Source organism: Acanthaster planci, linkage group LG02 (genome assembly GCF_054643075.1).
Source record: "Acanthaster planci isolate LZ-2023a linkage group LG02, COTS_SCS, whole genome shotgun sequence".
NCBI lineage: Eukaryota > Metazoa > Echinodermata > Asteroidea > Valvatida > Acanthasteridae > Acanthaster > Acanthaster planci.
In genome coordinates, this window is record NC_141778.1 from 8,377,141 (window position 1) to 8,400,325 (window position 23,185).

At 42.7% G+C, this 23,185-nt stretch overlaps 2 protein-coding genes and 1 long non-coding RNA gene across 10 annotated transcripts in view; 2 read left to right on the forward strand and 1 right to left on the reverse strand.

Moving 5' to 3' along the window:
• The window catches only part of LOC110979576 (G protein-coupled receptor GRL101-like), a 73,620-nt gene extending 62,294 nt beyond the window's left edge, over positions 1-11,326 (forward strand). For 6 of the 7 annotated variants that reach the window (XM_087132693.1, XM_087132692.1, XM_087132696.1 and 3 more), the window contains 6 exons: positions 1,432-1,488; positions 3,780-4,079; positions 4,926-5,152; positions 5,626-5,758; positions 7,662-7,836; positions 8,354-11,326. In XM_087132693.1, coding sequence (XP_086988819.1) covers positions 1,432-1,488; positions 3,780-4,079; positions 4,926-5,152; positions 5,626-5,758; positions 7,662-7,836; positions 8,354-8,640 — 1,179 coding nt within the window. In that variant the 3' untranslated portion in view covers positions 8,641-11,326. The remainder of the gene's footprint in view (positions 1-1,431; positions 1,489-3,779; positions 4,080-4,925; positions 5,153-5,625; positions 5,759-7,661; positions 7,837-8,353) is intronic. The other variant, XM_087132698.1, reaches the window with a different exon arrangement.
• Positions 1,810-4,959, reverse strand: LOC147799834 (uncharacterized). The gene is made up of 2 exons (XR_015424274.1): positions 4,784-4,959; positions 1,810-4,212 (listed from the first exon to the last, which is right to left on the reverse strand). It is a non-coding gene; the product is annotated as an uncharacterized LOC147799834 (long non-coding RNA).
• A 5,745-nt stretch (positions 11,327-17,071) lies between the features above and the next one.
• On the forward strand, positions 17,072-23,162 carry LOC110979512 (muscarinic acetylcholine receptor M1-like). 2 transcript variants are annotated; one of them, XM_022235357.2, is made up of 2 exons: positions 17,072-19,125; positions 22,047-23,162. In XM_022235357.2, the coding sequence occupies exons 1-2, from the start codon at positions 18,049-18,051 to the stop codon at positions 22,233-22,235; spliced, it is 1,266 nt and encodes a 421-aa protein (XP_022091049.2). In that variant the 5' UTR covers positions 17,072-18,048; the 3' UTR covers positions 22,236-23,162. The 2 variants fall into 2 exon arrangements, with proteins under 2 accessions (XP_022091049.2, XP_022091048.2); XM_022235356.2 differs by having other exon boundaries at positions 17,076-19,215.
• Positions 23,163-23,185: the final 23 nt, after the last annotated feature.

Here is a 23,185-nt window from a genome sequence, read left to right on the forward strand (position 1 = left end):
GCTACTTAGCATATTTCTGTGCTGAGCAACCGCATATTAGTATTACTGTCCCCTCTGACAAACGATTCCCATCTTACAGCATTTTATACGTTTCTTTGTAGGTTACTCTTCATCACAAAGCATGAGAAATTTTATTTCCGTAGGAAATGCAAACAACTAATCTCATCTTCTTACTGAGCCTTACACATTTTGATGTCAGCTTGTACAATATGATGGCTCTTCTGTGTCTTCGTCTTCTTTTTTTGCACCTTCTGTCTCACCACAAGCCTTAAATTGCTGTTATTGGCAATTGCTTTAGTGATTGGAAATGTAGTCAATGTTATTCTGCTGTTTTATATTTTATATTTTTCTGACATAAATTATGAAATTGAACAGGGGATGTCATTGAAGAGCAAAAGTAAAATAGTATCATCAAAAAGATGTGTCCAACTAGAACACCAGAACTTAGCCATATGGACCAATGACCCAAGCCCGATATGTGGTGTATTCCGACCGGGGTCAAAGGTCACCTAGTAATCAATAATTATCATTTCATTGAGCATTAAAAAAATGCCAATCCCAAAGTCTTCATCTTATCAACGCTAAACTTGGTAAAGTTGCATCCCTACACTATGCCTCATGTAGGGTGTTCACAGAATTAGGCTCAACTGCTCAAGGTCATCTAGAGGTCACTATTACTGTAGGGGCCATATCTTTGAAATAAATGAAAGGTTGCTGCACGGTTATCTGCATTTGGCTATGTTCATCTCTGGCAAAAGCCCCAGAGTTTCAACGATGGTCAAAAGTACACTTGTCACTGCATTTAACCGAATGGTAGCGTCCAAGTATGTTCATACTTTAAAGGACAATACAAAGTTGCCAAAAAAAATGTCTAAGAAAAAATCCTTGCTGCTACCCTTTAAGTCACACATGGTCCATTTTAACTCTATTGCAAGTTTCATGTGGACAGTTTTTCAGATTGAAGACAGAGGTCAGCTAATGGTCAGCAATTGTCAGTCTTATACAAAACATGGGAAAGTATCCCCGTCAAGGCATTTAAAACGAATTAATCCTCAAGTGGTCACTATATCTTGAAAGCATCTTGCAAATGTATCTTGTAGGTCAGCCATTGGTCGGTGGGGTTAGTTTTTCAAGAGCATACTGAATAGTACGACTTTTCCCCGTATTTCGGTCAGTTTCCAGCTAGACATGATCACTAACACCCACACCGACGGCCTGTTGAATCTCTAGGTCAAGGGTCACTTTGTGATCAGCACCGGTCATGTGCTGACTATTAAAGATAGATTTAGGTCATTTTCCAACCTACGTGCAGACCACCGGCTGATATTGTGCGCCGTGAAGCACCTACATCTCTCTCTAGTTTTCTATTCTTTTGTTGCCGTGATGTTGTTTTATTTGATCGCTGTGCTCTCTTTGTGTGTGTTTTTGTAGTTCTTTGTTCGACAGGCCCCCTTGGCCGATATACCTGAACTTGTGGGGCCGACATGGGTAAATATAGCTTTCTGGGAAACAAATCTGGTCGTTGATGACACTTTCACGTAGGTTTACTACCCTCTACCCTTAGTGGTACAAGTTGCGTGAAGACAATAATTATGTTTGGCATGTGTTTATGTACTGTGAGATTCACATGTTTGCATTGTTAAGTAGTCAGTTGAAGGAATCTATAGTGTCGTTGCTATGTTTGCAAAACGCATAATACCTTCTTTACTTTAAATAAGAAGCGGCACGTACAATATTTCAAACAATTTGTTTAAAGGTTGATTGCCCAACCGTCTGGAAGCTCCTTCAATAAAACAAAAATTTACTGGATGGGTTTTTTGATGAATTTATTGCCTTGGAGCTACATGCATGGTATTTCCGTTCCATTAGATGAGAAAAAATAGCGACCCAGTTTTCCCTCTTCCTTTGCTAATTACAAGTTCTTTTCTGCCAATCTCTTAGGCCCCCCTTAACACTGTAGAGATCGACATTTCCAGCTTCTGTTGCAATGTGTTGGTTGCATTTTCTAAGGCATTGGACATTGAGTTGTGAAAACTTTGTGCATTTTGTACATTGCAATTTAAGGCAGGCATTCAATTAGTTAGGTATTTACTTTTTCAGCATTGAATTCTGTTCTGTGTATATTGCATATGTAAGGATGGGAAATACTACAGTGCCAATTTTCAGTAAGTCCAACCCACTTCACATGACAGTAACTGCGCCTTTTGTATGCTAACAATGCATGCTTCAGATGCGCGCTTCGTAGGTACACTTGACAACAAAATTATTCATGCACCTTATAAATTTAGATGTTTGTGTTTTTCTAACGAATTAAAGGTGACACATAATATTTGGGATACAGTTGAATACTTTTAGCTTTCAGGTATAAATGACTAACGGCCTTGGTTGTACTTCATTTGCATAACAAGGAGAATACTGCATCGTTTAAATTCTGACATGTTCAGAATTATTCATTCCCCTTTGCCTATAAGAGTTAATAATAGTCACTTGCAAAGTCCTTGTTTTTGATTACAGCATTCAGGCAGTTTGTGTAGTTGTTGACGAGGATTTGGCACAGCTCCACGGGAATCTTAGCTCATTTTTCCTTGACGAAGACCTCTAGCTCTCTCAGGTTGGAGGGCCTGCGGCCATGCACCTTGGACTTGAGGGTTTTCCACAGGTTTTCGATGGGATTGAGGCATGGGCTTCGGCTTGGGCATGGTAGCATCTCCATGTTGTTAATCCTGGAACAATTTCTTGACTGCCTTTGCCGTATGTTTGGGATCATTGTCCTATTGGTACCGGTACATGTATGCCCAGTTGAAGCCAAGATGAAGATTTTCTGCGGACTGCTTGGCATATTCCTGCAGAATCTGGATGTAAAACTCCTTCATAATTCCTTCCACATTTATGAGATTGCCATAACCAGGCCCACTTGCAGAGAACGAACCCCACAACTTGATGCTCCCACCTCCAAGCTTCAAGGTCGGCACAGTGTTTTGGGGGTTGAATGTTTCGCCTTTCTTGCGCCAAACGAAGGAAACAGCCCTGTGGCCAAACTGCTCCATTTTCATCTCGTCTGACCATGTAGAACTGATGACAAGAAACTTTGGTGCTTCTCTCGGTGTCCTCTGGCAAATGTGAGTCGAGATTTTCGATGCCTGTGAGTGAGGAGAGGGGTTTTTTCTTGGACGACGCCCATGTAGCCTTTCCTTGTGCAGTGTGCGGTGGATTATCTGCGTTGAAACCTTGGCGCCCATTTCACACAAGTTGTGCTGGAGTGTCACAATTAATTGCAAAGATAAATGACATCCTTAACAGATTCCTAGAGGATGTATACATTGTTACATATATATTCAAAACGAAATGCAGAATCTTAGGAATGTCTGTAGCATGTGCATTTCGGAGGAATGTGGACAAATACTGTGACATGCAGAAGGGTATGAAAAATTCTGAGCATGTCAGAATCTAAACAATGTAGCATTCTCTTTGTTATGCGAATGAGGTAAAAACCAAAGCCCTAGTTCATTTATATCTGACAGCTAAAAGTATTCAACTATGTCCCAAATATTATGTGCCCACCTTTCATTTGTTAGAAGAACACAAAAACCTTTTTAAAAAACCCTAACATTTATAAGGGGTATGAATAGTGTTGTTGTTAACTGTATTATCACCTTATTCCAGCGTGTGGACATGACTGCGATTGGTTAAAAGCATCAAAGGGTAAAACTTGACAGATATCATTGCGTTGAATGCCTTTGTTTGAAACACACGCCTGTTTTTATGTCCCACGGCAACAGGTGCACTCATTCCTGATCACCAACCTGGCCATCGGCGACTTCTGCATGGGTGTCTACCTCCTGATCATCGCGGCGGTCGACTCCTTCTATCGCGGCCACTACATCATATACGACAAAGAGTGGCGGAACTCGGGGCTCTGCCACTTTGCTGGCTTCCTGTCCACGTTCTCCAGCGAGCTGTCCGTCTTCAGCCTGACCATCATTACCTTGCACCGCCTCCTGTCAATCCTCTTCCCTTTCCGCATCAAGGACATAGAGTACAGCGGTGCAGTTCGCGTCATGGTTGTAGCCTGGCTCATAGTGAGTTTACTGGCATGTCTATTTTGGCCATTGTATGGCCTAATGAGGATGCTATAAGGACCCAGCAGCCACTCATGTATATCCGTGCTTTCCATGATTAAATCTTAAGGAAGACGCAATGTGTCATTTTCACCTGGAAAACATAAAATGGTGTTCATTAACTACATGCCTTTTCACTGTACAATATGCATGCATACACGTAGGCTTCTATTTCGCTGACATATGAGTGTCATTCGGTATTCGAGGAAACAGTACATAAAACGTCATTAAAGGCACGGCCGGCGTAAGGTTGCACATCTCACGTCAAACAGTTGTAGTGATCAAGAACGCCCACCTTCGTCAACAACAAACGAGACTTTTACATTCTAACATCTGAAACGCTGAAGTTATACATTATCCAACTATATTATTGCTTGCCGCGCTTATAAGCAAGTTCAGCGGTAATATTATTGTGTTGATGTTAGCATTTTCACATGACGAAAGGAAGCTGCAAAGGTACAAAATGTAATTTGGTGTTGATCTTTTCCAATAGGAAACAAATAAAAAAATGCCATCCAGTATCCAAACCACAAAAATTCCCCCTTTGGTCATCCTTCTCCACGCAAACTAGTTCCTTCTCTTGTCTTTCGTTTGTGCTAATATCCTATTAAATATTATGATGCTGAAGCTGTAACGTATTTCAGGTACTTTTTACAATGTATTACCGGCTGCTTTGTAAGCTGGCATTTCGCTGCACAGGTCTTTTTTGTTAACGGGGATGGCTTGTCGGAGGGTCCAAAGTTCGCGTCTCTTCGTCAGTTGAATATCAAAATGGTGTTCATTATCTGTCCCATTTTCCGCTCACAGGTGATCTTCTTGGCCGTGTTGCCGCTGACAGGCGTGCCGTACTTTGGCAATTTCTACGGGCGCTCGGGCGTGTGCCTTGCCCTGCACATCACCCGCAACTGGCCCCCGGGCTGGGAGTACTCGGTCTTCATCTTTCTTGTCGTCAACTTCATCTCCTTCGCCACCATTGCCGCGTCCTACTCCGTCATGTTTGTGGTGGCCAGGAGGACGCAGAAGGCTGTAAACAGGTGATGGTTTGGGGTTGAAACTATGGCTGCGTTTGGGCGGTTTTTTTTTCTGTCTTCTCGCAGGTACAGAGAAATGCTACGTGCGTATTACTCTCGGAACACATCGTTGGAACATATACAGTAAACACACCTTTCTGCTATCTTGATGTAACTATGCGATGCACACATATCCTAGTTTGATCAAGAGTGTACTCTCAATTCATAACCACGGGTCGTATTGTTGCCCTATTTCTGCCCTTCGCGCACTCACGAGCGCCGTTGTGTTAACTCGAATAACACGACCAGTAGCTCGACCAGATTTGTTTGTATTTCAGTTTGTAGCACGCGCAAATCTCTTAGTAACAGAATCTAACGTTTGACTATTATGTACAACAACATTAACCACTTTTTCAAGACTGAATCATCTCAGACTAACCCTATTAATTAAGCTCCCGGCAAATTCAGTGGTGTATTATTTATACCGTTTCGCTCAGGTCAAGGGATGCCAACACGGGTGACGCGATGGCGAGACGGATGACGCTTATCGTCATGACCGACTTTGTCTGTTGGGCGCCTATCATCCTACTGGGCGTGGCTTCGTTGGGTGGAGCGAACATCCCCAATGAGGTAATTCCCAAGATGAAACACTGGCGAACGGTTGACACACCCCATCCGACTACTTACTGCCGTTAATTGACGAAGCTTTACAGGAAAATGCCGCCATTCTGAACTACATGTAACCGTATTTACCGTATTCTGTGATACGTATAAACAAATGAGTCACGCTCAAGTCGACGCTGCGTTGAAATGAGCGTGCTCTTCTCTAGTAAAACAAACGTCGAAGGAACAATTATTAAAGAACCTTTCAAAAATTGATCTTTGTTGAACAAGAAACAGACTAAGAAAAATTACAAAGATACAGAAAATAGCTTTCGGGATTCGAACCCACAAACATTCTCAGTGCTGATCCCATTCCGTACCCACTGCGCTGCATGTCAGCCCCGCACGACCGGACTTCCTTTTTTTCCTTCCTTCGTTCCTACAGATCAACATAATGATACTGAAGCTGTAATGTAATTTTATGCCTATGGTGGAATAAAACACATGAACCTACGAAAAGGAGAAGCAGCCGCTACATCACACCTTCCATTGGTTCATGTTATCTCTAGAGTCAGCCAAGTGAATTTGGACATGACTATTATCTGGTACTGACAGCTGCAACAGACGTTGGATGTGTATTTTAAACTCTGTACAACACACAGACATATAAACCCATAAACAGACAGCTCCTAATTAAAAAAGAAACCGGCGGGGTACCGTAGCCGAGGCGGCACGACTAAATCCAAAAGCATTGGGAAATTCACCCCTCGGTATATAGAATGTACACGCAGCCACAAAATTCTATCAAGCCATTTTTCGATTGTGAAAAAAATCCTCTGTTGCCATGTCGTTTCGAAACAGTGCGGTCGCAACATTTGAAAAGAATACATAGCAGTACCAAAGACTAAAGAGGGAAGGTATTTTGAGAGTACTGTACATGTTAACAAATACATGCAATCTGAGTGCGATTATTTGCTCTGAATGCGCTGTCATCCATCGTTTTGCCCACTGTTTGCCCACGCTATTTTAAATCACTGTTATACGCGCAAGACTGGTGGTCTATTTGTTTATATGTCTGTGATACTACACCAATATGGACGATTCACAATAGTGCGCCTCCAAGAGTTTGCAACGCGTTGGCCAGTCACAACGCACGAAATCTGTCGACCCTTTCCAAACGCGCATTGAGTAGACTGATTTCGCGCACTGTGATCGGTCAACGGACTCGCTCATGCATCATTTTGTATGAGAGACGTCCAGCACCAAGACGCTGTTGACCACGGGCGGCAATCATCGACAGACATTAGATCATACTGGCATGGGGTTCATCTTGTGTCAATGGTTCTAGCAACAATGTCTGAACGGTCTCCTGAATTCAAAAAATATGGATGCCCAAGTCCCGTTGAAACCATTTTTGGCGTCACCAGTGTATACATTCCAATCGTTTTGCATTTTCTTTACTTTTACTAACATTTATGATCATTTCAGAATTCAATCCTAACCTTGAGTGACGTGTAAGAAATGATATTGAAAGTTGAGGATTCATGACTCTTGTAATATTGTAATAGAAAATCCAGAAAGGAGGTCATCAATGAGTGTTTATCCTTCGCTTCCACCGCATGAAGAAGAGAATGCAACCATTGGTATTGTTTTCCGCGGGTTCAGCGTTGAAAAATTGGATTTGGCTCAGTGAATTGAAAAGAATAGTACTTGTTTTCATGTCTTGAGGTAGAGATTAAATACAAAACCTGTGTTGCATGAACATTTTAAAATAATATTTCTGAAAGAACATAATTTTATCTACAGCAGAAAAATTTGATATAAAATATATGTATCATACCATACAATATTATGATTATATACATTACGCATATTGCACTGTATGTATTTTATGTCCTTGTAATTTAAATTAATGTCCAAACTTTTGTAGGTGTACGCGTGGATTGCTGTGTTTGTTCTTCCGGTCAACTCGGCTGTCAATCCTATGCTGTACACCCTGCTGACAGCCCGCTACGTCCGGCGGGTCATGAGTAGGGCGCGCACCTCACTCAACCTGTCGTTATCCACCATGACCACTGACATGAAGCAAGTCAACTTTGCAGGAGGTGGGTGTTGCAGGCAGTTATTATTGTTCTGTTGTCACACGACTTTTGGTAATGGAAAACGACTTTTGGTAATGGAAATAATGGTCTACTGGCATAAGGCCATGTGGAATGTTCAGGCATGAAATATATAGTTCGACCATTGCACGTGCTTTTTAACAAGGCGCACGCGAAATACAGTCACACTCAAACGTCCCCAGTAGAAATGTTGTTCAAAATTTCGTCGTTACTAACGTTTCGCTGTTGGCTGCAACTCTCCCAGTGTAGGCCTACATGACTACAGTGACATCTCGTACAGTTAAAATTTTTTTTAAAATGAATGGTTTCCTTGACAATGATAAATTAATCGATCATCGATAAAACCAGCTGTGTGGCCATACCTCTGGGCCTAGTTTCAATGGTCAAGTGGTCCAAACCATCTATCGTTCGGACGACGTTGATCGAACCAACCTTAGTCATTTCCTGAACTTGCCCAGTGCTTGAGAACAGGAACTTAATAGTTCACCTCGTGATATTGCAGATCGGCAGAGCCGGATGTCCAACGGTCGGCAGGGCTGGCAGAAGGGTATCCGTCTTCCCAAGGCAGACCCGAACAGGAACGCCATCAAGCTGACAACAATCGCCTCCCTGTCGGACACAGAACCGGACGAGGCCGCCCGGGTTGAGGAGTTCAACCTGCTTCGCGACGACCATCACCGCTCGGCCTGCGCCGACGCCAAGACTGAGGGGGAGGCAAGGCCTGATGGGGTCTGCCGAGCGAGGGACGAGAAAGGGGTTGAAGACGACATTTACGACCGGAATGTGTGAATGAGGAGAAGGGACAGATCCAAGTGACGGTAGTCAGTGATGGACGAATTTTACCGAAAGGATCCGGAGTTTTGCTGGGACGAACGCGAAAAGCTGACGCTATTTGGAATCACTCCTTTACATAGATCTTTGATGCAGTGAGCGGGGATGCAGTGGTCCTTTAGTGGAAATCAAATCTGCACATTTCTATTTCAGTGCTTTCCGAAAAGCATATTTTAAATTGAGCAGTTTATGGATGCAAAATACGCTTCCCACAGGTGATTTTTATGCACTGTGTACAGTATGATGGGTGCATAAGTTTGCCCTTGTTATTTGGAGCTTGCAAACATTTGCACTTCGATTAAAAACTACATTGTTGCAATGGGTTTTGCCAAGTACTACGAGCAGGACATTTTAAATGTTTTTTAATGAGTATACATGTATATTATCATGTGAATTGTGCGTGTAGCCCTATGAAGTCAAGTGACCAAAAAGTGCGAGCAGTGCGACAGTTGTAGGATAGGCATTTTAGCTGTAAAATAGATGTATATTATCCTGTGTATATCGTTACAGGTAAATCAGTATTATGCACGGTTATATTCATATAAAATAAGTAACGTCACTGTAAAAAGTATGGTATCTCTATTCTGGAAGAGGTTTACATTATGAATTGAAATTTCCGTTTCAAATTTTTGAATAATAAGAACTGTTAATATTTCTGCATATTTTTACACTTCCCTACCTTGGTCCTGTATTTCCCCCATGACTGTCTTTAATAAGTATCATCAATTTAATTTTATGATCCCGCTTGGTTTAATTGGTGTGCAAGCCTGGGAAATATTATTTTACAATTTGAACAGAGACCTCAAAGTGGATGATTGAATGCTCAGGATCTCACTTTGGACTTTCAGCCCGGTATTCAAAACAGTAAGGCCATTCGAAAACAAAGTATGCGTACCAGTTCGCGTATGGACCAGCTAACAGACGATCGCATGCATTGCTCTTCTTGAATGACCTTGGATGCACTTCCTCTTGGGCATGCGCTGTTAAAATACCGATCTGGCTGAATTTCTTTTGTTTTGTTTGTTTGCTTTTTAAGGTTTCCGGCACCAGAGTTGGCTGAATTGTCTGGAGCCTATAAAGATTATGCGTTAACACGTTTTCAGAGGACAAGTGTTTTGTATCACTTGATATGCTCGAGTAAACCTTTTGTGCATTCATTGTAACAAAATTAAAATAATTAAAACAGCCTCTGAGAATTACAAGCATAGCAACGTATAACCTCTTTTTTGTCGGGAGTAAAAATATATCAATGTAAAAAAGGACACAGTTGTTAACCACCACTCTTAAGTTTAGGCTTAGTCCAATTTCGGTTACAGATTTAACTTAAGCCCAATGTCCTTTATTTGACGTTGTTAACCTGTTATCTGCATCTTTTAAAGCGTTTTAGTTGGAAAAAGTGAATCAGTATTCGTCACGAGCTTCAGAGTGCTTTGCAGCGAGTCAAGAAAATGAGATGACAATGGAATTATGAGAATCACGAGAGGAGAGCGATGGGCCCCAGTGAAAGGGGATGTTTTCTGGGATGTTTTCTGTAACTTTCCTTTCATAAAACAAGATTGTTAACACAAACATCATAGTCAATTTTTTTTTTAGGTTTCCTTTCGTGGGGGGGTTCAGGTATAGAGGTAGGGTCCTTCCAAAAAATTCCCATTTATTTCTTCAGGGTCTTTCTTCCATAACCCTTGATGGATATGATTATAGAATGGGAGACATCGTGCTGGCTTATTTTCACTGCAGAAATCTGTCCGGTGTAGGTCTGTGAGGATGAAGGGTATTAAATGTACATTTTTGGGAGAGTATTGTTTTCGTGTGGTCCCGGAAACACGAAGATTGGGAGAGAATGAACTTGGAGTGCGTGAGGAAAATTGCGGTAGGCAAATCAAGTGCGTGAGGCGTCGAGGCTGGTACACTGCGAATACGACCGTGTTACATAAACACTTTGCGTTGTGAAAATAGTTTCTATAAAGACACCACACTGTGTTAATTGAACACCACAGAGTGTAAAGTTTGTTTGTTGATTAGTTACATTTGTATCGACCGTCAAAGCAGGGAAAAATTACTGTGTTTATGTTGCCATTCTGGCCAGTGCCGAATTATACCTACACACAGGACAGTGAGCAAATAGACTGATCCAGTAAGCCCCGCCCACTGCGCACGTAAGTACGCAGCACATGCTCTTCTTCAATGCCACACTACATGTTCCAGACGCACGCATCCTACGCGCGTGCGTGCGCGCACGTCGGAATTATGTGCACGCATGTGGGACATAAAACCAAGACTGTGATTGGCCTGAAAACAATGGGCAGGGCCTAATGGATCCTCCCATCCGCTTGAACGCCCTCAGGCGCGAGATGAAACCATTACGTAATAGGTGTTTTCCCAAACCCAGGAGTCGTACATTGATTGATATTCAAACTTGGTCAACGGCAAAAACGGGACCATTCGGACAGGTCGCTCAAGCCCAGATCTCAAATACAGATGTACCGTAATGTGAACGTGCACAAATAGATGTTAACTCCGACGAGTCTGCATTTCCAATCTTTTGTTCAAGATAAGAGTTAAAATGACAGTGGTTTTCTCTTACGTAATTTGCAACTATGGAAAGAAATACCAAGGAAATAAATCAGCATTTTCGATAACTTGAGGCAACTGTGCATAGAGGTCGTTTGTTTCTTAATAATGTACCCCATTGCCTCCTATTGAGGGGATTTTTTTGACGTCCATAATTAACAAGAATTTTGTAATACATGAAGGCCTATTTAGTTTCTTTGAAGAGTCCCTTAGTGAAACGGGGCTGAAAGAAGAATTTAAATGCACTTTGCAACAAATGAAAAAGTCTTCAACGATGTATATGTTATTGCACAAACAATACAATTCCTCCAATCCAAGTGATTGTTGTTCGATGATCGTACACTCTGCAATATTAAGAAACTCTTAAATTGCATCTGAGGTGTGCAGAATTCATAAGTAGTCTATAGACAAATTGATGACAATGGTTCATCCTTTGTAGTTCTTTTTTATTTTCATGTGAGATGAAAAGATTAAAAAAGATGGTTAAAAATATATTTCAACGAAAAAATATCATAACAAATTTTTGCAGCGTCTCTCCAGCTTGGTTGGGACCCTTGCCCAGTGCATGATATTTATCACATGTACATGTATAACAGATATCAATAGGTTTTTGCACACACAATCAACACCCCTACTAAATAGCACTAGTACCCCCCCCTTGATCAAATTCATTTTGTACATGCACATGTATAACAGATATCAAAGGGTTTTTCCACACACAATCAACATCCCCTACTAAATAGCACTAGTACCCCCCACATTGATCAAATTCATTGTGCACATGTACATGTGCATAGATGATTTTGCATGTGAGTAGGGACACTGCGGAACACAGTAGAGCATTGCAATAATTATGTGTACGCATGCATTGAAACACGGAAACAGTTCATTCCAAATGCTTACTACACGCCGCTGTTCTTCACACACTAGAGCCGCACACATATTTACTTGATTTAGCGTTTCACTTAATAAGGTGTGTGTGTGTGGTTCATGTATTCTGCGCAATCATTTTTTTATCATCATAACTGCCGGTATTGTTGACCCTTTTTAGTTTGGCCACAGCCAAAAAAAATGTCTGTGGCTACTGCAAGCCGCGAGTCCAAATCAGTTGTTTTACTTTGGAGGCTCTCAATGGTTGACCGTGCAGTTTTCTAATGAGAGGGTACAAACACTGTCAATCACACAAAATCCCCTCAAACGGCGTTCACGGAGCAGTTGTGGCGATGATGCGACTAACGGGAAAAACCGGCGATGTGCACCGGAGGAGCCGGGGGTTGGGAAAATGCTGACTTCGTTACCGACAGTTGCGCGGGGCCACCTCGGAGTTTCCCTCTCGTGAGCGGACCGCACACCACACCCGCCAGAATATATCCCCCAAACGGTGTTAGTAGACGGACAATGTGGCAGACGTGGTGCATATATATATATACTTTGAATGGGCTGATGACGTTCTGTTCCACACGACTCGACTGACTGGTAAGATCCACCTTAAAGAATAATTTCTTCAAGAACGACAAAAATAATCGTCCCAAATGATTGTGGAAAAAGTAGCATTTTATTTAACCTCTACAGTTCAATGCATGAGCATGAAATTAATGACACTGTTGGACCGCTCTCTCTATTCTTTGTAATTTTATTAATCTTCAAACAGAATGGCGGAAAGCAGTGAAGGTAGCATATGGCCTAAACAAGCTCTAGAAATTGAGATAGTGTGTACAATTATTTGAGTTACATACTTACTTATAATTTTTTGGCCAACAGCATTAATGAATATTCAAACAGAACAATTGATAGACCAGCAATATACATAGTTGTGAGGATAACAAACTTTGAAATACACTAACTATTATCCTTTAAAAATCTGTGCTTAGTGGCACTGAGGCCCTGTAGTAATTTTTTTTTATTACCAGCAATGTTCTATACCGAAATCCCGAGCCTGTTGTGTGTTCTATTCACTCGAACTAGGTAATGAATGAAAAAAAAATTATTTTATGAGGCGTTGTCTGAAGTGAGCGTGTGGTTGTTGAGCGTGAGGGATTCCAACTGCACCCTGCACGAATTCGAAGAAGAGGATGATTGAACAGGTAGAAGAGCCGGATAACCCGTTCAGTATGGGGCGGAAGTTAATATGCAATTTAATTATTATAATCTTGTTCAATTTACCCTGCTCAATTTGTGGAAATGGTTCCATTTTCATTTTATTTTATGTTGTCTCAGTTCTTGATATCGCCACTCTTGACTAAGTTAATCAATCATCTTAGCAAGTGCCCCGAACGTATAATCAATTTTTTTGTGGCTAAATTTTGGGAGGTCATGAAATTGTTGGCAACAGTTAGGCATGGTTTGCCATGTAGTTTCCAGATTTTAGAGAGCCGTGATTTTTATCGCCACCACCACCTCATTCAAGAAAAAACCTCGCCCTCTGTTGAGGAAAGCATAATGCTTGAGACAATTTGGTTGCAAATTGACACTTTAATGGGGGGAAATTGCACAAAGCAATCATGTTTTTAAGCTTAGAGGAATTTGCACATACATGCATACCACGTTCACGGCCTTGTCAGACGCACTTCATCACACACAAAAGGCATTCCACGACGGCCAATTTAAAATGAAAAAAAAATTCACAACCCGCCGCAAACACTTTACTTACTACCTACCTTCTTCTTCTTCTTTCTGTGTGTGTAGAGCGGATGATGCGAGACGACCAGGCGGATTTTTTCAATACATGTACCCGGATCCGCACAAAATCCCCTGGAACGGCGTTCGCTGCAGAGCTGTGGCGGAGCAGCCGGCGGAGCAGTTCACAATGCATGTCATAATGGCGCTAACCGTTTGGCAAGCGCGCACCTCCACAGGACCCGTGGACCGCAGAAATGCAGATTTTTTTGGTAAGCAGGGCCGGGTGCTGGTCTTTTACTTTACTTGTCCGGTGTAATGGGGTCCATGATTATGATTACACAAAAAACCGTTATGTTTTTTGTTTTGGTGAAAATTGTAGTTTACAAGTATACAGAGTCATTCAGGCTCGGTTGTTGTTAATTAAATTAGCTGCCCTTTTTTGTCTCTTCAAGTGTGTGTTTCACCACGTACCTCCTACAGACAATCTGCGCAGTTGAGTTCAGTGGGGCATACATATTTTTTCCCCATTCCACTGAAAATGCAGTGAGGTTTTTTTTGATTGGTGATAATGAGCAATTTGTATTTTCACAGAGTTTGTATTTCTTTGTCAACTGAGGAAGGAGACGGGGCACTGGAAAGGTTTTGTTATACACAAAAAACGGCATGGGGGAGGAACGCGCGAGAATAGCCGTGAATACCGCCTGAAGTTTTTGTAGATTTTATAACTCCACGCACCATGCAGTTTTCCAACGAGAGGGAACTACACCGTCATCCTCAGAGAATCCCCTCAAAGAGCGTTCGCCGAGGGGATTGTGAGGCGGGGTATTCGGGGCCGTGAACCTCGCGTACATCAGTAGGCCGGGCCTGACGCGAACACGGATGCGCCGTGTCACTGCTGGACCGCTGAAATGGCCGCTTTTGATCACCGGCGCGCCGAACTGCAAACCACGGTATCGACGCCCATTTCGGATTTGGCTGACGGAGCTGGGGTTACCGAACTCATTCGCCCCGACTTCTTTTTACTATCCAAATTCTGGAGTGATCGACGGGCGTAGCCGGCAACGACCGACTGCAGACACCGCGCAGAAGAAACGCTAAAATGAAGCCTTGTGTGGGGAGCGAAGGAAGCAGACTACGCGTACATATCCTAAAATCAAAAAGTGTGTCCAGTTGGGAGGTCCAATGTCCTGTGTTAATTCATCACTTTCCCAGGTAACCAACATCAATAAGCCGTCCTGTGCTATTTATTAGCAGTGAAATGGTATTCGCTACGGCACTAGGTCTTGCTTGGATACGAAACTGCTAACTAGCGTATTCTGAGGGTGCACCCTGGTAATTAGGCCAGAAATATGTCCGCATCAAAATATTCTATATTAGAGGGTCCTGAGAGCCATGGAACTGAGGAATTCAAGAAATATGCGACTGGACCTCTGGGCCGGACTCAGGGCTTCCAATTCTGAGCAATTTGGATGCAATCGGGTTTAAAAGTGGCACTATTTGAGCCATTTTGCTGGGGGAGGGTTTTTCAAAATGGCTACTTTTCTGGACAAGGACATTTTCTGCATTTTAGGGGTGATCTGCTTCTGGTGAAAATTTCTCAAAAATTCATCGGTCAACCCCCCGAAAATTGAAGGAAACTGAAAGAGGACATGTGGAACATCATTTTTCTGTGCAGCCTGAACACCTGTGAGAGTTGTGAGTATTTTTAAAATATTTGTGAAGTATGGGGATTTATCACTGCTGTCTATGGGAATTTATTTGTAGTGGTGCACCCCTGAGGCATTTTGTTTCGTGGTCTGTTTGTTTCTTGAGGGGCCGAGGGAGCGCATGCGTGATGACGTCATAGTAGGGTGGCGTGATGTCGTTGTTTGGAGCAGCGGCTAGGCTGGACTGTTGCCGCAAAAGCGCTCATAGGACAAGTTTTGTAACACGCTCCCTTTCAAAATGCATGTTCGTGTATTCCACAGGAACTTTGTGTGTGGCACGTACAGCGGCCATGCAGACAATAATAGTATGTCATGATGACATTTCCAGAGCCGGCACAGAAGATAGCTATGGCCCATGTACGCTCGTGGGAAACACAAAACTGGGGCATTTTGTCTTTCCCCAGTGTCAGGTATCTTTTCAACAGAGGACATTCATTCAAATGGGATGAAAAAGCCTTGGCTACACGTCCAATTTGTTTGGCCTATAAACAGGAGAGTTAAAGAAAACTGAATGCATGAAAGGGTTAAATGCTGAGTGGGTTGAACGAAAAAGGTTGACTTTTCTCTGAAAAATTTTCGAGGGTATGAATATTAAATTGAATTTATCCCCCAAAAATATATCGCTGAATGATATCTCCCTAATCATTTTATTGAAAAACGAAAAGGTGTCTGGACTCATTTCAAGATACTCCCAAATGTCTTTTACGACATCTCCAAGCTGAGTTCAAAATTAATCCCTAAATTCATCATTTCATCCGAAAATCGTGAAGATGTCTCCACTTGTTCAGAACTACATGTAGGTCATGGAGCTATGATCTAGGCACATCTCTTTATGTTATGTAGCGGCATCACTATTATTCACACGAGTGCGAGAGGAACGGAGAATGTCACACTGTTTCCTGCAATAGATCGACCACTCTTAATCGGAAATACAAGTTTGTCTGAAGATGTTACCCTTGCGTGCGTGTGCCAATAAAAAATAATGTCATACATGCAGTTTGGTCGAGAACGTGTGCTATATGAGATGCACCCCAAAATGGGAGGGTAATAATGTAACCGGCGCTGAAAGCCATTTATTTCCATACGTTTAAATTTCCAACTTTTCCATTTACGTACTCAAAAACTGTTCCTCTGCGCTATAAAAAGTTTTCAGAACAAAAGCAATACAAATTAAAATGTCGTGTGTAGAGAAAAACTGGCATGAATTTCAACAGAAATATCTTAACAATTTGCCCGCCTTTGTTGCGCTTTATGTTGTGACATTATTCCGCAACGCGATCCATGATACAGCAGTGAACGACAATAAACAAATGGGATATTTGGCAACCCGCGTGACAAACAGCATTTTTCCGAATAATTATTAGAAAACCTGATTCAAAACGCGTGAAAGACATTACTTTACAAATTCATTTAGACTCAGCGCGTAGACATAGGCCGGGTCTATATGCACTTAATTATCAATCCTTTTTTCTGCAGCCAGTTTCCACAGTCACGGTACCAGCTGGATATCGAGCTCCAAGCACGGAGAAGTGAACTCAAACTGTGTTTTCTTACGACGAAGAACCGCCAAGCGTATGACGGAAAATAATCAGAACCACTGTTACCCGGGTGATTTGATAAATGCAAGCTTGCAGATAACCTGTTTAAAGACAAAATGTTCAGCTATCAAAGTGTCAACATCGATGCGTTTCAGAGAATTTTCCCTGGGACTGTCATCTGATTCTGTTCTGTCTACCTCTCATTGAGCGAAACGCACAAGGTGCATCGTTCCCGCGAGATTTAATTGTCTGACTGATCACATTTTGTTTCGGTTGAATGTCTGCATGTCATGATTGGCTAATAATACCGAGGCATATTATGTACATACCTCTCGTGAAACATGTATGTGTGCAATGTACACATTGTCATCCGATGATTCCAACACACAGTTCCCACCTTCTCTTAATCTTTAACCAGTTTTCCATGTAGTTAGTTAATTATCAAAGGGCCGTCAGTCGTTTGTCATCTGTCCAGCAGGCTTCGACCACAAATATCTGGTATTTGATGACTCGCATGCTTCCATGAACGAACACAGAATCCAGCGATAGTGCGCGTTTGTGTCCAGAACGTGTTACATATTGAACTCGTTCGGTATATAGACGAGAGGAGCTGTCACATCGATTACAATGTGCATCGTGAAATTCCGGCGAGTAACCGATCCCGATTCCCTTTTTTCCCTTTGGTCGCATGCTTCATGATTACACTGCACTGACATCAAACCCACACGATCAAATATTTCATGACTCGTCTCGGTTCCAAGGTAATATTGGAAGTCAAAAAGGATTTGGCGCGTGTAATTGCCAGTAAGCACCCCTCTGCAATTCTTTTCAAACACTAGCAGAACAACACCACGCCTACTGCAGGAGGGCCAAGGAGAAATCGGGCTTGTTTTGCACACAGCGACACTCAGTGATAAAATGGACGCGTTAGTATGCAAAGTGCGAACACTGTCTCTGGAATGAACGCTACCGACGCATCGCCGACGGATAGTAGGGAAGACCAACCACTGGGCACAGGGCAAATCGCCATAGCCATCACTAGCAGTGTCGTCTGCCTGATCACCGTGATGGGCAACCTGGTTGTACTCGGTGGCTTTTGCACTGACCGAAGACTGCGCACCTACGTTAACTACTACATCGTGGGCCTGTCCCTCGCTGACCTGGTTGCTGGAGTCTTTACCATGCCCCTGTACACTGTCTACTGGGTGCTGGGCCACTGGCCATTCAGTGCCGCGCTGTGCGACGCCTACCTATACCTGAACCACGTCTTCATCCACATCTCCGTGTTGGGTATCTTGGTCCTAGCAATCGACCGGTACCAGGCTGTCTACCACCCTCTGCAGCACCTTCGCAGGCGCACACCCCGTCACGCCACCTTCATGATCTCCGTGTCCTACGTCGTCCCCTTCCTACTCTGGCTGCCCTGGTGTCTGCTCTGGCCCTACCTGGTGGGAACCCGCAACATTGATCCTGGGTACTGCTATCCTCAATACGTGGCGGACAGTCTGGCCTTCTCCATCTTGGCGCCTGTCTGCTTCTTCTGGATCCCCGTCCCTATCACATCCGTGTTGTACTGGCGCATCTATCGCGTCATCGGTCATTCAAAACATAAGGGACCCGTGATGATAAGCGATTTAGGTAGGCCACCATCAGGGAGAGACGGCACTCCAGCCGCCAACCAATCGTCTCCTCTGAGTCTTGAGAAAAGTGATGAACCTACCACCAGCAACACAAGTGTACACCATTCTGCACACGAAAACCCCGCTTTTGAAACCCCCATGGAGCCGGACAGCGTCATCCTCAACAACCCCGTTACCCCGACGGGGCATTGCTCGGTCGGTTTCGAGACTACACCAGCCATCTACAGCATCACACACTCCCCAGACCACACACCAACTGCCCACCGAGTCCTGAACGAGTTAACCGGCTTGACCATTGAGGGCAAGCCGCTCGAGCGTGACTGTACCGGAGAGAACCACCGCGCCACCCGCACCCTAACACTCATCCTGGTTAGTTTGCTCATCTCTTCAGTGCCCTGGTCTGTTTTCGTTATCATCTACTCCATCTGCCCAAACTGTATCCCTCTTGTTCTCTACCAGGTACGTGTTTTGTAGAGAGTATTCGTAACAAACCTTATTTAAGGGCCAGGGTCTTAAGATTTAGGGAATCAGGGTACTTCATGGGCTTTTTAAACCTCAGGGTTGATCAGTTGAGACCCTGCGAAATCTGGCCCACCAAACTGTTACCAAACTTTCCCATTTGAAATTTGGGGAGCATTGCCAAGCCGCTCCTGTAGCAAGCATATTGAATCGGATTCTGAGAACCCGCAGCGAGAACAAAACCCGAGTGACAGAACTGCGAATATTGCAGGGCTTCTTGGAAGGCATGAAACGGGTGGGAGCAAGGTTAAACAAAATCACTTCAATACCTTATACTTTACTCTTTTGAGTGCTTGGAGTACCTCTCTGGAATGGCTGGGTCACAACAGTTTCTGGAGTGTATTTATTAATTACGAAACTTGATGCAAACTGCGGACCGTGATACAGAATTTTGTTTACGAAAGTGGATGTTCTCGCGCCAACTCAAAATGACCCGCCTTATTTTACACAAGAAAGTGTACATGCACCCGAGACAAAACCCAAGACCCAGAACCTCAAATTCCGGTATTTATTATTTTGGGGCTATGAAAATAACTGCAAATGTGTCTTTTTAAGTAGGCAATTCAACCAATTCCAGCCTAACACTTCTCATTTTTTTGTTAAAAAATTGAGAATTGTTGAGAATCATTTGCACGAGTAGTTACATTTTAAAATGGAAGGTAGATTTGAAATCAGTAGGCCCTAAATTATCACGGCGTGTTCAAACTTCAAACTGAGCGAGTGTTTCTGATTACAAATGAATAAGGTTAATGAAAAACCGATTAGCTGGCAGATGTTCTAGGATCGCGTGATAATAGTTTAAAATCGATCGATCTTATTTGATGTAATTCTTCATGAGCAAACGAAATTGATTTTTATAACTGAAACAACAAGACGAATTGTTGGTCCGGATTCAAAGTACATTTTGCGTCCGTTACCGTCAACCACACTTCAGGGACAACTGAAAAACACTTCATGGCTGCATTTTAATTAAAACGAATCAGAACGATAGCGAATCGGGTACTCTTTGAACTTAACAACTGATTTAGAAACAAAATTAGAAAGGCGCGGAGCATAAGAGTGAAAGTTTAATACAGCATGGTTAAAAACTAACTAAGGCTACACCGGACGTTGCTAGCATCTTTGCTCTTCAACAACACCAATCAAAACGGACAACCGAGGAATGTTTACCTACAATTCAGCCTCCGAGGCCATCATTGCGAAGTTTTTCTCGGGCAACTTCAGTTTACTCAGCTTTTCACAAGCTTGAATCCTTTGACATGTTCCCTGTGCACTTGTTTTTCAGGGTTGAGGAATGGTACCTACAACAGAGTGTAAACATTTTCTCGGTACCTGTATTTTCTAGGTTGATATTGTGGTGACTGATTGGTGTGTGAGCACGTGACGACTGTGAAGTTTGAGTGGCATTATCATGGTTTCTTACTCGTCATTTTTGATAATATTTAAACAACAGTGTGATCGACTACACTACCCAGTGCTTTATAGAGAGAGCACTCAGAGCAGCGACACCATTGTCTCGACTGTTTGAGCCAAACTGCTGGATTAGGCCTATGCGCCTGTACACACGGACAATTAGCACACAATTAATAGCTGCATGCTGTACTCCACACATAATGAACAGCCATTTGGGTTCCAAAATGTAACGTTGGCGCTACCCTCTCTATAAACTTCTCTGACAACTGAAGTATAACTGTTTGTCAAAATTACTGAACGCTCAGTCGTCCGTGGGTAAATTCAAATCTGCCTAAGGGAATATTCTCATCATCTCCTATTATATACGTAACATAACTTTCTTCTATCGTTTACTGGCATTTGTTGTGTTGTTTGTTTTAATTGAATGCTTGCTAATCTTTTGTTGTCATCATGCTTCAGGTATCATTTGTCGGGGCTCGCTTTCGTTAGTCATGCTTAAGTTAAAATCCGTATTCATTATGTTTTAAGTTTTGCCTGTCTTAAGCAAAAGCTTGCACCGAACCAAGAAGTACAGACCTTTCCCCGTGATGTCACAATCGTGCCGGACCGCGATGTGTTGTGATGCTAATGTGCATAGTGTTGTTATGGTAATCTACTTATTCAAGATAAACTATGGTTGAAGCTGCCCGTACTAAATGTGATCACCGTGGCCACGGCCGCAGTCCACACGTACAGTACGTGGTGGTATTGTTTACATTTAGCGCAATCCAGTGATGTGTGAACAAGGTTTAGAGACAGTGGCTTTAGTATGGGGAATTCAGATTATGTTCACGTGGACTGAAAGAACTCGATGAACCAGATTTTATTCAAATTTAACTCTCTAAAGAATTATTGCACCCTCAGATTTAAGCAAAAACTGTGCTCTTGACTGAGCTGAATATTCGAAAAACGGCGGTTCGTTACCTAGCAACAGTTTCCCTTCTAGCAGACACCACTGGCTAGCATTTTGTACTTTGGTGGTGAATGCATGCGGTTTCTCGCTTATTTAGTGTAAAAAAGTTCGCGGACTGCATGCGATCCTTCCAATGTCGCTCCAACTCCAAATGATAATGGCGCTGGAAACCAAACGGTCGGCCCAGCCTTTCTTATTTTCAATGTAAAGACAACCCTTACAGTATGTCTCTAGTCCACAGAATGCAAACCAACTTGTATAGTGATTAATCATAGGGAGGGAACGAAGTTGATTCTGTACTATTTTTAATTAAAAAGAGCAACGTTGAAGTAACTGAAAGAATATGCATAATCGTACTTTGCACTGATCGCAGATTTCACTTTTGTCCCCGTTCTACTTCCACTAGACGAGCGTGTACTTAGCTCACATGAACAGCACCGTCAATCCGTTTTGTTACGGCGTGGCTAACCCGCTTTATCTTGACGTCCTCAAGAGGCCAGTCTGCTGCTCGAAAGGAAGGACGACGGTACCGAGGGATGGCCACTGTTCCAGGCGGCCGTACACCATTGGCGTCCAGCATAGCACCTTCTTGTAAATACAAACTAACGAAAGATCATCACAGAGGATAGCGGCATTAGCAGCCTGAAGACGTATCCGGAGTTGGTAAACTTTATAGGCCAGCTACCGTGACATTCTTACCTCCGAAAAAAATGAAGCAAATCTTACTTAATAAAATACTTCATTTAGAATTCCCCAATGGATTCTCTTCAAAGATACCCCTGTGTGCGGAAGGGTGCAACAAGATTGTCATCATAGCATCACTTTGGCCACGCGTTCAGCTAGTCTCCTTCTCTAGATCCTGGATCTCTAGAATTGAGGGAATCATTTCATTCACTGCTAAAATCCGAAAGGGACCCGATGCTGCGAACAATTTAAATATTTGTTCAGCCATAGGCCTACCATTAAAATGTCCGTGACGGGTCGTTTTTTTAATGTGCAGTTTGAGGAAACGGCTTAAAGGGGCCCAAGTATACTGTTTTTGACGATTTATTCTGCAGAATGAAGACAAACATGTACATGTATGTTGATAGTATTCACACAAGGATGGTGATCATACTATAATAAACCTTCAACATACACAGGCCCGTAACTGGGGGGGGTGCGTCCGCTCTTGAGTTTGAGCTTTATTATAGTTGAACATTGTGCGAAAAAAGTCAAGCAATTCGGTATTTTTTGCCTCCACAAATCCCTCTTCACGAGTTTACTTGTAGCCACCCTAAAACAACTGGTACGAGCTCATGGACTCTACTGTTTTTCAAAATAAAAGCAAACGATCTATGCTTGGTCCACTTTGTTGAGGATTCACCCCCCCCAAGTCCTAGTTTTGGACCTGATAATAGTAGATAATGTAAGATAATATATAGTAGATAATGTGCGCGTTATTTAACAAACTAGCCAGAAATGTTGTAGGATTTAGATATTATATTGGTTTAATAATAAATAAAGAATGGTTTGATACTAATAGCTGTGTCCGACAAAAATATC

Coding starts and splice junctions, on each gene's coding strand:
- LOC110979512 (XM_022235356.2), top strand. CDS start 18,049: ATGCAAAGTGCGAACACTGTCTCTGGAATGAACGCTACCGACGCATCG. Junction 19,216..22,046: donor TCCCTCTTGTTCTCTACCAG/GTACGTGTTTTG, acceptor TACTTCCACTAG/ACGAGCGTGTACTTAGCTCA.